Genomic DNA, 17,736 nt, shown 5'->3' with positions numbered 1-17,736 from the left:
TTTTTTTTTTTTTTACTTTTTATTTTTTTATTCTTTACTTTCATCATTACTTCCCAACATCATCATTTCATTTTACTTTATTTTATTATTTCTTATTCTACATTGTCGTTTTTTTTTTCTATATAAAGAACCTCTGGTGATGAAGAAGGAAGAGGCTGTGGGTGAAAACCCAGGCCGAGTCCGAGAGAGAGAATGCGGAGGATCTTTGGGTGTGAGTTGACAAACTTTGATTTTGTCAAGCACATTCAAAGGCAGCAGCAGAGGCAAGCAGACGGATGAGATCTTTGGGTGTGAGTTGATAGACTTTGATTTTGTCAAGCACATTCAAAGGCAGCAGCAGAGGCAAGCAGACGGATGAGATCTTTGGGTGTGAGTTGACAGACTTTGATTTTGTCAAGCACATTCAAAGGCAGCAGCAGAGGCAAGCAGACGGATGAGATCTTTGGGTGTGAGTTGACAAACTTTGATTTTGTTGATCACATTCAAAGGCAGCAGCAGAGGCAAGCAGACGGATGAGATCTTTGGGGAAGAAATCGCGCATTGTGATGGCAACGGACGATCTTGATGTCATCACTTCATCATCCTCAACACTTTCATGTAGCTTTGAAGGTTGACGGTAGCTGCTTTGCCCCCTTTCCGATTGGTGAACTTGTGGAGGAGACCTATGTTTCTTGTGCATTTTCTTTGGAGTGACATAAGTCCATCCTTCAACTTCACTTGACTTGACTGACATGGTTTTGGAGCATGCCCCCAGCGGTTGAGGTGAAGATTTTGAGTTCAAAGAGCCAGAAGTGACGGTGGTATAGTTTGACTTCACCACATCATTAAGATCTAGCTCGATGATCCCTTTCTGAGCCAACTTCATGATGAGATCTTTTAGCACAAAGCACTTTTCCGTCGGATGACTAATGAAGCGGTGGAATTTGCAGTACCTTGGACTGTCAATACGGTTCATATCTTCTGGCCGTTTGCACTCAGGTAGGTCGATCACCTTTTTGTCAAGCAAGTCTTTCAACATGGCAACCACGTCAGAGTCGGGGAATGGATAAGTCTTCTCCTCAAGCTCCTTCAAAGTGCGTCTACGTGTCTCTTGATCACGAAAAGCTTCGGTTTGAATCGCCTTGCTTCGTGTAGGGATTTTGACTGGAGTTGTGTTGACCGTCATTGCTTCCTTGGTGGGTTTCCACGTAGCCTTATCCACCTTTGGCCCCAAAACTTTGTCATTCTTGTAGTCGGCGGTCTGTTCTTTCTTCCCATGACGGTTGATGCTTAACTCCATATCATGGGCGCGGGTGGCTAACTCCTCAAATGTTCGTGGTTTGATGCCTTGAAGGATGTAATGTAGTCCCCACTGCATGCCTTGAACGCACATCTCAATGGAAGAGGTTTCAGAAAGCCGATCTTTGCAATCCAGACTTAAAGAACGCCATCTATTTATGTAGTCGACGACAGGTTCATCTTTCCACTGTTTCGTGCTGGTCAGCTCTAACATGCTTACAGTACGACGAGTGCTGTAGAAACGGTTGAGGAATTCCCTTTCTAGCTGGTCCCAACTGTTGATAGACTCAGGTTCGAGGTCAGTGTACCAGTCAAAAGCGTTACTTTTCAGTGAACGCACGAACTGTTTAACGAGGTAGTCTCCCTCTGTCCCAGCATTGTTGCAAGTTTCAATGAAATGGGCGACATGTTGCTTCGGGTTGCCTTTTCCATCGAACTGCATGAATTTTGGGGGCTGATAACCCCTTGGCATCTTCAAAGCATCAATCCTCTTGGAGTAAGGCTTTGAGTACAGTATGGAGTCATGCGAGCTTCCTTCGTACTGTGTCTTGATAGTGCTTGCGATCATCTCCTGTAGCTGCTGGATAGAGAGAGATCCCATGGATGTCGTGGCTTGGTCTAGCTTCGGCTTCTCTTCGACTTTCTCCACTGGTGGCTCCTCCTCTTCGTCGCCTTCTTTCTTTAATAGGCCAACAATTGGGTCGACTTTCACGTCGAGCTGCGCATCTAGTTGGTTGACGAGTGCGGTAATCTGCAAGTCCTTCTCTTCCACAGTCCGTGTGAGCTTTGCAATTGCTTCATTCATCTGAGCTAGCTGCTCCTCGATTGAAGTTGCTCCAGTGGTCATGACTTGCATGGTTGTACTGCCGCTCGAATCAGCGTCGGAGAGTAGGGACTCTGAGTATTTCCTTGGGCTCTCCCCTTTTGATGCCCTTAGCGAGGCTAGGGTGATCACAGGCTCGTACCTCAGGTGCTCTTGTTCCTTTGACAGAGTTAATGCAGGGGCGGAAGCCGCGGCAGAAAGATCTCTTGCCTTACTTCGGGTTATGATGCCCGAAATATCACCACTTGCGGCGATGATGTTCTTGTTCTTTGCTTTGATTGCAGGAACAGCTTGATCCTTTCTTGATGCCATTTGCGTTTTTTGATGATTTGAGGATAGAGATGAGAGGTAGAGATTGTCCCACTGGGCGTGCCAAATTTGTAAACACGGATAAATTCCTGAAACAAGCGACAAGAATACGTGTACAAAATAATATTTTGTATTAATGATTTTGGGGTTACAATCTCTTTGTAATTTGGTCCTCTGATTCTATCTTCGTAGGGTGTGGGTTTGTGGATGAGTTGTTGATCCAAAGGGCCGTCGGGGCTTGATCTAAGGATGCACAGCTGATGAATGGATCTTCAAGGGGCGTTGGGCTTGATCTTGAAGGTTGATGGATGAACGGATCTTCAAGGGCTTTTGGGCTTAATCTTGAAGGATGAACGGATGTGTGGATTTGTTGAGGTTGTTGATCCAAAGGGGCCGTTGGGGCTTGATCTTAGGATGAACGGATCTTCAAGGGCTTCTGGGCTTAATCTTGAAGGTTGATGGATGAACGGATCTTCAAGGGCTTTTGGGCTTAATCTTGAAGGATGAACGGATGTGTGGATTTGTTGAGGTTGTTGATCCAAAGGGGCCGTTGGGGCTTGATCTTAGGATGAACGGATGATGAGCGATGAACACTTTCTTCAAGGGCCGTCGGGGCTTGATCTTGAGTTGGTGGAAGTTCTTCAAGGGCGTCGGGGCTTGATCTTGAAGGTTGATGGATGATGAACGATGAACGGATGTGTGGATTTGTTGATCCAAAGGGGCCGTTGGGGCTTGATCTTAGGATGAACGGATCTTCAAGGGCTTCTGGGCTTAATCTTGAAGGATGAACGGATGTGTGGATGATGAACACTTTCCTCAAGGGCCGTCGGGGCTTGATCTTGAGTTGGTGGAAGTTCTTCAAGGGCCGTCGGGGCTTGATCTTGAAGGTGGATTTGACGAAGAACGAAGATTGCTTTCTTGATCCTTCGGGATTTGCTTGAGAGCTTTAGAGTTTCAAGGCTTCTTTCTTTCTTCCTTCCTTCTTTTCTTCTTTCCTTTCTCCTTCTCCTTCCTTCTTTTTTTCTTAAATGAATGCATTGGCCTCCTATTTATAGAATTTCAAAACTTGATTTTTGGATTTAAATAATCAGATGAAATAAGTCATTTCTGCCAGGTATTGACACGTGTCATATTTGATGACTTTTCCAATTTATTTCGATTTTTCGTTGAATCACACGCTACATATAAAATTTATGTGACACGTGAACATTGAAATTTTAATTATTGGTCAACATTCATTTCACCGAAATTTTGATGTCTACAGTTTTTTCCTACATTTTTATATTTGGATCTCTCCATGTAACATACTTGTTATATTTATTTGCTGAAGTGTGTAATTTTAATAGTTTGGAGGCTTGTTATATTTATGGTGTGTAATTTTAATATTTTGGATTTGTGTATTTTTTTTGTTTTAATAATTTGGATTTGGGTATTTTTGTTTTTAATATTTGTGTAAGCGTAATGTTTATTGAAAATTTGTGTTACGGTAGATTATCTATTTTTCGTTAAATATAAAATATCGTTGTATAACAAAAAATCATCATATATCATAGTCCCCTCATACTTAAACTGCTTTGTGTCTTATTATGGGTTCCTCTCTATCGAATCTTCTGCACTTAAAAAAACCAATAGAATTTTCTTCGGATAATTTTTGTGAGGATTTCAGAATTCTTTAATCGTATCCTTTTATCATATATTATGCAGTTAAAAATCATTTTAAATTTTTTATTTAAAATTAAATAAAAATAATATCTGATAAAAATTAACTGCATGATATACGATAAACAGACACGATTAAAAAAATTTCGGAATCCTTACCCAGTGGATCCTCATTCCTAAGAAAGAATGTGGCCTCTCCAATCTTGGAGTAATTTTTCAGTGTGCCGGGAACACCATGACACGTGGTGTTCCCTCACACATAAAAATTCAAATTTTGAATATACTTCAATTTTTTATTTCAATAAATAAATAAATTTGAATTTTTATGTGTGAGGGAACACCACGTGGCATGGTGTTCCCGGCACACCTAAAAATTTCTGCCAATCTTGTGAGTTGTGACACTGTCCACTGACCTAACTCAACATGATACTGTCTAACTCAAAGTCTCTCTGTCATAAACCTCGACGCTGTCATCAACCTCGACGCTGCCATCTTCATCTCCAAACTGCCGCGATTGAAACCCAGAAAAGGAAAGCCACGCTCCCATCCCACCACCACCACCTCCAAATTCCGGCGACCAGATAACTCTGCAAAATCCTCTGCACTAAAAAAGGACTGTTCTACTAAATCCTCTCCCAAATTCCGATGAAACTGACGGCGAATGCGAGCGAGAGTTCGAAGCCTTCACCTCCTTTTTATTCTTCGCGTTCTCCATGGCTTCTTCTTTGAACGCTCGAACGTCTACAACTGCAAGCGATTTCTACAAGGATTTGCAGCAATCCCTTCATTGTCAGGTGGGTCACCGCCGCGATGCCTGATTCAAGAAGTTGAGGTTCGAAAACGGTGCTCTCGCTGAATCAATTTCATCGATTTTGTTCCTAATCTTGTAAATTTGTTTAATTTGTGATTGAATGATTGGGTTCGGAATTATTATCCTCTGCAAATTTGTAATTTTATTTTATCTATTACATTCGCACTCTTGTAAACCACGGAGAGGCCACTTGGAGGTGGTTCAACAGCCAGGTGACCGCAGAGTGAAGGCTCAGCCCCCCTCCGTTGCCTGAACCCCATTATGAGGTGCTGTGAGTTATGCAATTCGATCGAGAAAGCTCCCGTTTGGAATTTCAATTAATTATTTAATCAATCAATTTTCTTTTGTTTTGTGTTTTTAGATCATCTGAAAAATGTTGCTGATGTTTGTTTGGATTGTTGGTTTGTGAATTTTTGAAGGAAAATTGACTGATGTTGTTCTTGGATTTGACTTTGTGGAGCCCTATGTGGTAAAGATCTTTGATTTTTGGTTCGCATCCGCCGTCGTTGTTGTTGGTGTTCCGCATCCAAGGACAGAGAGAGAGTGATGCTCGAGGAGCACTCACGTTCTGGACGCTTGGGGATTTTTTTTTTATTTTTTATTTTTTTATTTTTTACAATGTGAAGGAGATAACAACAATTTAACACTGTTAAAATGGTGGACAGATGTCACAAACCTATTAAAGCCACAGAGATGCCACATCTATTTGGGTGATACAAATACGTGGTAATAGTAGATTTTTGCTTATTAAACGGCTGCTTGTTTATCCTACTTTTCCTTAAGATTTCTGGTGTATCCTACTTTTTCTTGCAAGCAAGAGTGCTGTCTCGTGTCTAGCATTCGCAATGTCGCATTTTGCCCCTGAAGAAATCAAAGGCTCGCACGGTGGCCTCTTCTTGCTGCTAACATCAACGGACTGTATCCATCGGCATCAGAAGCACATCAGAGCCCCTGCTTATCAATGTATGAACAAAATCTGTGGGGCCGTGTTGTGCTGCCTGATGTAGAGTCCCATAAAACTCAACAGGACTATCAGGTACCTTTTGAGGTGCAGCATTCTTAAACAACAACTTTCAAATTCTTCACAGTTTTGATTTGTATCGAATAGTTCCATTACTGCCTGACCACGTTTATCTGCAGTTTTATGTCAGCCCCAGTGTCGATAAGCAATTTGAAAGTTTGTAGGTAACCGCCCTCTGCAGCTATCATGGCAGCTGAGTATCCCTTTTCATCTTGCTCATTGTGATCAATGCCTGCCCCCTCAATCAGTTTCTTCAAAGCCTCAATACCCTTTGCTTGACTCACAAGCATTAGAGGAGAAAATACTGATGTATCGCTTGATTGAACCATTTCACCGGATCGAATCACATCTACAAGACTACAACTGCTTGTCGGAAGCCAAGAGCCCACCTTGCTGACTCTGCTATTACGCTTGCACTATGACCAGCAGAATTCACCAGGCCAAAATCAGCACCGTCTGAAGCCAGAATTTTAAGGCTTCCTGGTGTTTATATCTAGCACAGATCATTTGTGCAGTTTGTCCAGATTTTGTCTGAGAGTTGGTATTGCACCCGGCACCAATCAATCATTGGAGAATCTTATTTAATCCAAGTCGTGACACCATGTGAACGGGCCAGTCAGTTTCTGGATTTGTTGTCTTAATTGGAACTTCTACATGTGCACCACAATTTAACAGAACCTCTACCGCTCTTTCATTGTTACATGATGAGAGTCCTCCCAAAGTGAGGAATGTTCGGAGAGTGGTGTTGCAAGAGCTTGCGCAAGATAACACTGTTGGCTTCAAAATACTCCACAGCACACCAGGTCGCTCTGTAAGCCTCGGCTAGTCCTGCACCCACCCGAAACTCTTCTCCTGTATTTACATCCCAGGACCAGCCTCCAAGGCTCACTTTTATATCTGTTGTGGCTCCAGCCTGTTATTTCGTTCCAAAAGGTACGTAACATTAGATAGGAAGTGTGTAACTATAAGGGTATGCATACTAGCCAATGAGTTAGGGATACACCTGCAAGAGGAGTCTGGCAACAGAAATTTGCTGGCTAACAATGGCGGAAATAAGCACATTACAGTAAACATTAGTGTGTAGGAATGGCTTAGATGATTGAAGCGGCGCCCTGTCAGTTGCATCTGCATCCACCCCACACTGCCACCAAGAAATAGTATCACTGTCATGGAACAAGAGTTAAATGTTCCAAGCAATTAAAACACACACACATTTCGGTGATGGCAAGTTGGCAACCTTGATTGTACATCACACTTATTTATGTTGAAGCATACTTTAAGGCAATCGTAGGCTCAGCACAACTCCTCATAGGTTAGAAAAGCGCTTTCAGCACAAGCGCTTGCTAAAATTTAAAACCGTAAAGGAATTTTGATTAATGTATGATGTTAAAAGACTATGTCACCTTGATAAATGTGTCAACTACATCAACGAAGCCTCTGGAGCAGGCAGAAACAAGAGCATGCATAGCCGCCTGAGGCATCATGTCGGACCCCATGAGCATCTGTGCGGACCTAGCCCTGGCCAAGTAGCTTGCCTCCAACAGAGCCTTGTCGCATGCCGGCTGAGATGCACTGCTTTTGGTAAGCACCTCCAATATCTCCAACTGCCCCTCCCTTACTGCTGCATTTATATCTTACTCGTAAAAAATGATTTTAGGCCGCATGTTATGCCAGGGTTATGAGGAATTTTCAGCAGCAGTGATTATGATTAAGGCTTTTCGAAGCAAATGCCAAAAACCTTAATGAGCATCATACCTGCACCGTATCCAAAGGATATTGAACACCAGGAAGAACTTGTTTCCTGTTTGAAAAAGAAATATGCAGACCAATCTCGAGCAACTAGACACATGATTCCGAGAGGTACGAAATTAGGAATACAAATTGGTTGATTGGGCAAAAAGGAAGGCAACCCAGATGCTATTCAACAATCAGAATCCAGAATTAACATCCCATTTATAAAAACAGGGCAAATTGATAAGATTTCACAGTTCACACCTTTACGTTCCCAGCAGCCGTCTCCCAATGTCCATCAATTCCGCCACAGATTTATCGCCATTTTGAACGAACTCCAAAATCTACAAACCCAAACACATTAAACAAGAACGTTTCCTTTACAAAACCCATTACCGAAATCCGATCAAAGTTTGTAAATTTAAACAAAAGATAAAGTTTTGGAGCAAAAAACACACCTGTGTGGCTATGAGAGCTGCAGCTTTTGGGTGATTGATTGAGCCTCAACCCGCGCGCAAGACGCTTTTGTGCTAAGAACCCAGCATTGTTTAGGTTCAGTTTCTCAGCTTCTCGTGGAACCACCTTCATTTCTGCAGTCCGTACTCTCAGTGGCAGATTTAGGATTCTCACATTGGGTGGTTAACCACCCAATGTAAAACATCCAAAAAAAGAAATAAACGATAAACTTACAAAAACTAAATAATAATATTTTTCATTCATAAATCATGGTAAAAACAAAGCTAGGTCATCATGAATAAAATCCCTTCTTCTAATTTGTAAATACTTGCCACTTAATACTACAGTCTAGTGATATTCTTCTTCACTTATAAGTGAGGTTTTAGGTTCAATTCTCGTCAAATGTGAAATTGAACCACATTATTGCTAGCCTATTATGAGACTATCGATTGTTCAAAAAAAAAAATTGTAAATACTTTGATAACTTTTCACAATTTTAGGGAAAAAGAAAAAAAAAGTTTTTCTTTTGTTAAATCGAAATAAAGGTAATGGTTCCTATTAAGATCAGGTAGGATTATTGTATTAGTAGAGATAGAGTACACAATTCAAGTAAAACTTATTTCTATGAAGAAAAAAAAATGATTTATATGTGATTTACAAAATACGGAATTCTTAACACATAAAATAGGATTCACAATAAAAACCGCACATCTGACCATTTCACCTAATAGAAATTTAACCACATACACACCCAAAAAAAAAAAAAAAAAAAACCAATTAGAGATTGTAAAAACTAAAAATAAAATAATAAGAAATAGAATAATAGATGAGAAAGTGCTTTTTAAAAGCAATATTTTAGTAGCAATGGTAGGCCCATGTAGCAGATAAAAGAAGAAAAAAAAGGAGTTTCAGCCTTCTTCCTCGCGGGAAAGCTACAACTTCTCTACCTCCTCCATGGATGCACTGCACCAGAATTTTGATTGTACCACGGTCCATCCATAACTGTCATTTAACAAAATAAATTTCCTAGGCGTAGCCCATATAGTCCTAGGCGTGAATCTGTCCTTCCTATTGTAATATTTGGAGGGTCACCGAAGGATCTTCATGGGCGTTTTTCTAGCATCCGGTGGTCCGAGGACCACCTTGGTCCTTATGGATCCGCCCCTGCTTACTCTCAAGTCGATGCCTGCAACTTTCAAAGAAATAGTATTTTGTTTGTTTTTGTTTTGTGCAATTTCTTATCTTTTGGCGGCGAAATTGAAGAAGGTGGATGATGGTACTTTTGCACGGACACAGCTGGGTCCCTGGGACGTTTGCTGACTGAGGTGGGACTTTCTTTTTCTTTTTCTTTTTTGGTCAGAAAGGTGCGACTTTCTTTCTGTCCTTTGGGTAAATATTTTGTTTACTGAGATCAAAGATGTTGAGGGCTATATTACTTTTCACACGAGGACCACCATCCAGTGGTCTTGGGTTTGTCTCTGGAGATCAAAGATGTTGAGGACTATATTGCTATAAACCACCAAATGAGTGCGAATATAAACCCTAAAAATTGAAAACAATAAGCGGTATCTATTTGGTTGTTGCAGCAAGATATGACCGTCATGATCAAGATGGGGAAGAAATTAGAAGGAAAAAAAAAACACTTGGTAAAGTTGGTCCTTTGACTTTATATATCACTTAAAATCTAGCTAATAATTATTAACTTTTGTTTTGTTTTATTTTTAGTATTATAAATAGAAGATTTTTACTTAATTTGTATTCAATATGGGTACAAAAATTGCTTAAGTGGTAACAATACATATATGTTTATATGCACGTATATATATGCATACATAATTTGTATGCCTATGCATATGTACATAAATATATATTTATGTACCGATATATATGCACCTATATATACATTTGTGTATCTATACATATGAAACCTATGTATATATGTTACCTATATATATGCACCTATATGTACATTTGTGTACCTATACATATGAACCTATGTATAGTGACCGGGTGGAGCCGGGTGAGCCCCAGCTTGGCTCCACGTGATTGCCGATGTGTAGAACTTCATGTGTGACCCATAAAATTAGGTTTCACGTGCGGGGAGTGTTAGAATTCCTCTGTCCCACATCAGCCAGAAGGCTTGAGAACAAGCCCTTTAAATAGAATTACCCCACTCTAACTAACACCGAGGCATTTTAGATTAAAACCCCACACCGGACGGATTAAGCAGGTGGTTAAGTGGGGACAATATCGGTGTTGTTGGAGTGGGCCCTCTACTTGAAATTTAACATGGTATTAGAGTCAGGGGACGGGCTCGTACTACCACATGAACTGGTGGGTCCCCTTTGGCCCCGCACGAACGGGTGAGCCCCAACTTGGCTCCACGTAGGCCAAGAGATGCCACGTGAATTGGTGGGTCCCCATTGACCCCTCGCGAACGAGTGAGCCCTAAGTTGGCTCCATGTGGTTGCCGATGTGTGGAACTCCACGTTTAACCCATAAAAATGGGGTCTCACGTGTGGGGGAGTGTTGGAATTCCTCTGTCCCACATCAGCCACAGAGCTTGAGAACAAGCAATTTATATAGAATTACCCCACTCTAACTAACACCGAGACGTTTTGTATTAAAACCCCACACCTGACGGATTGAGCAGGTGGTCAATTAGGGACAATATCGATGTTGTTGGAGTGGGCCCATGGCCCGTTTACCTGAAATTTAACAGTATGAAGAAGAAAGAGTCAAGGGGAAAGGTAGCAAAGTAATGAAAAACAATCAATGAGATAGGAGAGAGAATAAAAAAATCTTAATTTTTTTTTTGGGTTTTAATCACAAATGGTTTCTGAGATTAATTAAACTCATCATTTTGGTCTCTTACTTTCAAAATCAATCAATGTCGTCCCTAACATTCACTACCTCACATCAATTTGGTCATTCCGTTAAGATTCTGTCAACTATTCTATTAGTTTGTATGTGGGACCCACAAATCCAATCAAATGGTGACACATGGATTACACAAAATAAGGGGTTTTATCGCAAATGATCCCTCACATTGATCCAACTTCTCATTTTGGTCCCTGAGTTTCAAAAATCGATAAATTTGGTCCCTAACTTTCACTACTGCGCATCAATTTATTCCTTCCGTTAATGTGGTCTCAATAAATTGTATGGCTCACCATGGATTAACTATAAAAAACTATTTTTTTAAGAGTGAACCAAAAGAAGAGTATTCTGCGCTAATATTTTTCTTGCATCCCACAACCCCAATTGGAAAAAAAATTCAATCTAAATTCGATTTTCGTCAAAGACGAATTTGAACCACACTATTGCATCTTATATAAAAACGGCTAGTGTTGATGTGTTATGTATATATTTTCTTCTCTGGCATGTGTGACCCTTAATCTGTACATTGTATTGTAGAGGAGATTATGAATTCATTGTCTGATATGTGTGAGTAGTATCATGTTAATATTGGAGACATATGTGTAAGGCTTGTGTGATCATCTTTATATTGAATTTGAGATGATTATTTATTGTTGTGAATCATACTCAAGTAGGAAAATATTAGAGTATGCGAGTGATTCATACGGTTTGGTAATAATCCTTGTTGTCTCAGATTGCTATAAAGAAGTCTTAATATGTTTATGAGAGTTAATTCGACTTTGGTTTGGATTGAAACTCCGTGTTGATAATCTTAAGAATAGGACTCATACTTGTGTAAGGAATGCAGTCTTGTATTCCTTGTAGGATTGTTATAGGGCAATCCAGGTCTTGTAGTATAAAGCCACAAGCCCCTGCTCTCACAAAACGCGCTCTTATTGTTCCAATTACTTATAAGTTGGAGAGTATTGAGTTTTGTAGAGAGGAGAAGGTTGTGTGCAGGTTTTCATGTCTACATGTATGTGTTGGCATAATTGCTGCAGTTCTTACACTTGTATTATGCATAATTTAAGGATTGTGATTTAGTTGATTAATCCTTGTGTTCTTGGCTAGTGTATTAATCTTTCTGAGTCTAGTTTACTCCTACAGATCAGAATTGTGAAACTCGTAAGAAAATACCACGAAACACCCTATAAGACCTAATATAAAATAAAGAATATAGTACCTGGATGTCATATCGATCTCCAACGGCCAAACAATTGTCGATTGCAGCATGAGTGCTCCCCAGTCCTCGTGCAGCTTCAGTCCCATTGCCCCAGCGCTTACTATATCATGTATTCCTTCAGGCTTGGCGGTGCTCCCCTAAAGTAAGCCAAGGATATTACAGAAAAATGAAGAAATATGTAAGAGGGACAGCTTTAGCCATCACTTCACATTTTGTAAAATGGTAGTAACAGGTTTATCGTTGAATGTGGGCATAGAGTACGGAAGAAAGAGGAGAGTTTAGGTACAACAACAGTTTAAGCATACCTTCCCCGTAAAGCCAAAATTTAGAAGGCAGGTCATCAGTTGTTTGCAGCATTAACATCATTTGTAATGGGGCTGTTGTTCAAGTTGTTGCACGAGCTCCAGTAGCAGGCCCTGTTACACATTATTTTTTTTTATTTTTTAACATTCACGTGGGTTCACATTGACTTGTAACGTCTAGTCATTGTTCATGTGGACGCCGCGTCATCAGTTAACGGAGATTCTGACGAAAAACTTAACGGATGCGTGAAAGTGTCTCAGAATTATGACTTTAGATACCAAATTGGGACAAAAAAAAAAAAAAACTTGATGTATGAAATGTTTAAAACTAAGAAATTTCATACTAGTAAACTGAAATTAATCCTATGTTTTTCTGCAAGGCACAGTAAATGGACCGTTGGTAAATTTACCAAAGACAAAAATGATTTATTTGATATTATGAATGACTGGTTACGGAAGAACTGCTTTGTTTTTGTAGGTTGGTCTGATAGAATGGGATAAAAATCAGAAACATAAAAGCTTCCCCTTGTATTGAAAAAACCAGTTAATGATTCTTGGGAATCTAATTCGTTGTTGATGCTCCACACAACGATAATGCATGCTTTGATCGAAGTCAATTTACTAACCACATAAATGCGCAGAAACTGAACGCAGGAAGGTGAGTCACTGGGCCCATAGCAAATGGGTTGTCTTTTCTTAAGTCTAATGATTAGCGTGGAAATGAGGAAAGGCGGAATGATTCAATCGTCAAGTAGGCTACACTTGTCCAAAGCATCAAGAAATTTGGAAAAGTAATCATTCATGAGATCTCATATAAAATTACAGTCATTATTTTAATTTTATAATAATTTTAACCAAAATTTGACGTAGAAGTACTAATACACTTTAAATATTAGAATTTCTCATAACAAAAACAAAACCTCCCTTAAACTTTCTTGCAACCTTCTTGTTTCTCACCTTAAACCAGAAGAGCACCCTTTGATTTTGCATAATTAAGCAGCATGGACGTTTTCACCCAAAAAAAAATGTAACATGGAGCAGCAGCCTTTTTCAATTTGTCCAATAAACAATGGTACACTCGTTAATTGTAGCTTCTGATTTCTAAATCAACTTTTTGATATTTTAGATCATGGCTTTAGTAAAAAATTTAATGATTTTCATGTTTCAATGTTGGTGAATATATTACGAATCCTTCGGTGTGGTGGGATGGGTCACAATCACCAAACTTGCAAGAATCCAATTAGATTCCATTCCAGCGTATGACATGAATGCTTTTCTTCGGGATTCATTACAATATTGACTTTTATATTATTCGGGATTTATTACATTATTGGTAGGGGTGGTTCGGTATGGGATACCATACCGAAACTAATATCCCGAATCCCAAACCGAAATTTTTCGGGACGGGAATTTGAAGACCAATCCCAAACCAAATTTTCGGGAATCCCGAAATATTTTCGGGATTTTGGGACAAATCGGGAATCCCAAATTGAAATATGAAATTATGAATTATTCTTCAAATATATAATTCAAGAACACATTTATGAACTAGGAATTTCATTTCATTCACACTACCATTTAATTGAACACTGGCATGCTTGACTCTTTTTATCATAGTCAAAATTCAAATTAATTAAACTCTTTTTGCAATATGTTGAGAGACAAAAGAATCAAGCCTTCTGAAATCATCAGCCATTGCAACAGCAATAATAAAATCCACATGAATATCAAACAGAACATGAAAAATATGCAAGGTGTAGGGCATTCTAGGTTGCTGAGCATGAATTAGAAACTACTAGCATCAATTATAAAAGAATAATATATATATGTATAAATATATATAATAATTAATATTATATATTTTCGGTTTGGTATGGGATTCCCGAAATATCAAGAAGCCAATCCCGAATCCCATACCGAAATTTTGGGATTGGTTCGGGATAGCATCCCGAAAATTTCGGAAATTTCGGTTTGGGAAATTTTTGGTTTGGGATCGGGATTTTTTCGGTTCGGTTCGGGATTTTCGGGAATTTTTTCCACCCCTAATTATTGGCTTTATATTTTCACACACCAGTTTAGCAAAAAACCTCACACATATTTTAGCTTAAAAGGGTTTTTGCTCCTCTATTTTTAGATTTAAATTTTGCTTCGGAGATTCAGTTCCTGATTCATTTTTACGTTTAGTTTACTAGGTTATCTTCAATTTTCATGTTCTTTGATTACAATTGAATATCTATATCTACTCCTTATCTATATACATATAGGAGTAGGGGTACTGGGTAGTGTTTAAGAGGATACCTCTTATATGCTTCAAGATCTCAACTAATTGTTGTTTTTAGTACTACGGTTTAGCGGTACTCCTCTTCACTTATAAGTGAGAGGTCTTAGGTTCGATTCTCGCGAAAAGCGAGTTTTGAACCACATTATTGCTAGTCCTTTTGTGAGGCTAAACCTATCCCCTCCCCCTTAGTGTAGAGAATATCATTTGTTCGAAGAAAAAAAAGAACAGTAAAGATGAATGTTTTTGTCATTAAGCGTATATGATTATTTTTCCAAATTTCCCCAAAGTATCCTTTATTTAAAGCTTTCTTAATCATTGACAACAAAAAAACCTTTCTTTGGCCGAATAAAATGCTTTATTTAAGATTTTGTCTGAATGGCCACTCAGTAGTATTACAGTATGGCTTAGTCGAACTTTCCATCTCTTTAGTATAAAAGTATCGATATATACTAAAAAAAAACAAAAAGGAAAGATTGTGTCCAAATAGTTTCCAAAATCCACTACCCGCAGTAGTATAAAAAACAACCCTTAACCCCACTTCCCAGTCCCTCCTCCTGCTCCTAGCCGCCTCTTTTGAGCACCACTCTATGGCGGTAAATGAAAATCAAAACCCTCATTCATATCCACCTCCAAATCCGCCTCCATATCCGCAACCACATCTAAGCGAGACTTTGACCATCCTCTCAGCCTTAGCTACCATTCTGTTTCCCCTCGTGGTGGATCCGAGCTACTTTGTCAGACTTCCCTCCGCCAATGTGGCTAGTTGCGACTGCAAACTGAATAACTGCACATGCCTTCCCCCTTTCTACATTTTCTTTGTTGTGGCCACAGCAGCGCTGTCTGTTGTTTGGTTTGGACTTTTTGTCCTCTCTGCCCGACTTCTATACCGCTTCATTATCTGGGTAGGGCTTGGCTTAGTGTGGGCTACCTACTGGATCGCGCTGCGTGGCATCTTTGCACCCCAATTTTATAATCCAATGCTTTATTCCTTCAATCCTATTCTGGCAGTCATATTGTTGCTTAACCTAAAATTTTGAAATGTCCGAGACCGCGTGATCCATGTCGTATCTGACAACTGGGATTGGGTTATCCATGTCATATCTGACAACTGGAACCTACACAATCCATGTCATATCTGACATGTGGAATTATATCACGGGAAACTACTGAAAAATAGGTTAACATGTCCCACACACATCAATTAAGTTAATTCTTTCTTTTGTTTTTTGTATGAGTATCTTATTAATATTATTTTTAATTATTTTCTCTTCTAATGTTATTTTCAGATCAAGAGAAAGATGGAGAGAGAGTAGTTATCAACAAAATACCGGTCCATTCCTTTTAATTTAAATGTATTAGAACAAGAGGTGTGATATCCACATACCTTTTTTACTTCTCCCACACCTTTTTGGTTTTCGGACGTCGAATCGGATTAATTAAAAAAGATCAACGGATAGAAATTAACAAGGGGTGTGTGAAAAGTAAAATAAGGAGTGTGGATAGCACACCCCTTAAAACAATAGTCATCTTTTCCTACTAGCTGGGGTTTTTATATTTGGATATCTCCATATGGGTGAAGTGTGTAATTTTAGTATTTTGGATATCTATATATGAGTATGAGCTGCTATATTTATTTGGTCAAGTGTGTAAATTTGTTTTTAATATTTGTGTAAGTGTAAATTTTATTAAATATTTGTGCTACCGTAAATTATCTCCCTCTCTTTAAATATAAAATATTGTTGTATAAAAAAATCATCAAATATCATAAATCCAGTTTGCTAATCCTTATACATCTTTGTGTCTTGTGGAGTCACCAACACATATGAGTTACATTTCTATTAGAGAGTAGTTCAAATCTCTGCACCTAAAAAAAGTAGAAAATTTTCATTGTAATCGAAATACGAGGTACACCATGTATATTTATATAAGTGGTGAGAAATTTTATTTTTAAAGTTATTAACTTTTTAACACATATCTTATCAGTTGTATAGTAACATATGATGTATCACCTGTATTCCGATCACATTGAAAAATTTCTTCTCAAAAAAATATGGCCTCTCTAATCTTGCGACACTTGTCCACTCAATTTTAACCCAACTTAACACTCGTCAAGTCTCTCTGTTATCAACCTCAATCTGCCACCTCCATCCCCAAACTGCCACAATTCAAACCCAGTAATGAAAAGCCACGCTCCCATCCCACCACCGACTAGTTGCGACTGCAAACTGAATTTTATAGTCCAATGCTTTATTCATTCAATCTTTTTCTGGCGGTCCTATTATTGTTTAACCTAAAATTTCGAAATGGTTGAGACCAGGTGATCTATGTCATATCTAACAACTGGAATCGGATTATCCATGTCATATCTGACAACTGAGACCAGACGGTACATGTCATAGCTAACATCTGCGTTCGGTTTTGGAACTATATCACATGAAACTACTAAAATTTGGATATTTAAAGTATGTTCTGTTATGAAATATGTGGATGGCCACTAGACTTACTCTGGCTTCTCTGGCAGGTTTGGTTTTTAGCTTATTATTATAAGCATGATGGGATGTTAGGTCGGAAATTAGGCCCCTACTTTTCCTATAAATACGAGGCTCACGGCAAATAGAAAATTATTAAATTAGATATTAGATTATTAAATTAACAGAATTCGAGCTCATGCAGTCCCTCACCAACGGTGTCGCTAAAAAAAAATTAATAATAACAATAACGGGAAGACTTCAAATGAGCTCTTTTGCCGCCGAGATGCCCACAAAAAAATCAATGAGAAAATTGTCTTTAATGGCCTTTCATCCAAGTTGGGTACACTATTATCCACAGATTTCATACCACATTGAAAGAAAGAAGCATCACCATTGTCTATATCACATAATCTATGAAATGTAATCCTTATTTTATTTTTTATTTTTTGAAAATTCATTTTAAGCAAAAAAGAAACCATGTATAAAACCAGT

General features: G+C 38.9%; 1 protein-coding gene, 1 long non-coding RNA gene and 1 pseudogene across 2 annotated transcripts; 1 reads left to right on the top strand and 2 right to left on the bottom strand.

Annotated features, from left to right (window-relative positions):
* Window positions 1-17,736, bottom strand: part of LOC108867458 — a 166,167-nt pseudogene that overhangs the window by 32,379 nt on the left and 116,052 nt on the right.
* LOC108867460 lies at window positions 4,493-7,186 on the top strand. Its single transcript, XR_007254734.1, has 3 exons — window positions 4,493-5,146; window positions 5,300-5,928; window positions 6,021-7,186. It is a non-coding gene; the product is annotated as an uncharacterized LOC108867460 (long non-coding RNA).
* LOC125472815 lies at window positions 6,599-7,900 on the bottom strand. The gene is made up of 3 exons (XM_048574703.1): window positions 7,305-7,900; window positions 6,905-7,042; window positions 6,599-6,814 (listed from the first exon to the last, which is right to left on the bottom strand). The coding sequence occupies exons 1-3, from the start codon at window positions 7,401-7,403 to the stop codon at window positions 6,599-6,601; spliced, it is 453 nt and encodes a 150-aa protein (XP_048430660.1). The 5' UTR covers window positions 7,404-7,900.

Source organism: the organism of the source record quoted next, unplaced genomic scaffold (assembly GCF_019419815.1).
Source record: "Pyrus x bretschneideri cultivar Hongxiangsu unplaced genomic scaffold, Pyrus_bretschneideri_v1 Contig74, whole genome shotgun sequence".
NCBI classification, from domain to species: Eukaryota; Viridiplantae; Streptophyta; class Magnoliopsida; order Rosales; family Rosaceae; genus Pyrus; species Pyrus x bretschneideri.
Note: the sequence above shows the minus strand (reverse complement) of the source record. Positions and strands in the feature narration are given on the sequence as shown.

What these genes read in the sequence shown, in the direction of transcription:
- LOC125472815 (XM_048574703.1), bottom strand. Translation starts at nt 7,403, where the DNA reads ATGCTCATGGGGTCCGACATGATGCCTCAGGCGGCTATGCATGCTCTT. An exon ending in TAGTTGACACATTTATCAAG is followed by an intron (nt 7,043 to 7,304) that starts GTGACATAGTCT and finishes TCTTGGTGGCAG; the next exon opens with TGTGGGGTGGATGCAGATGC. An exon ending in TTGCCAGACTCCTCTTGCAG is followed by an intron (nt 6,815 to 6,904) that starts GTGTATCCCTAA and finishes ACGAAATAACAG; the next exon opens with GCTGGAGCCACAACAGATAT.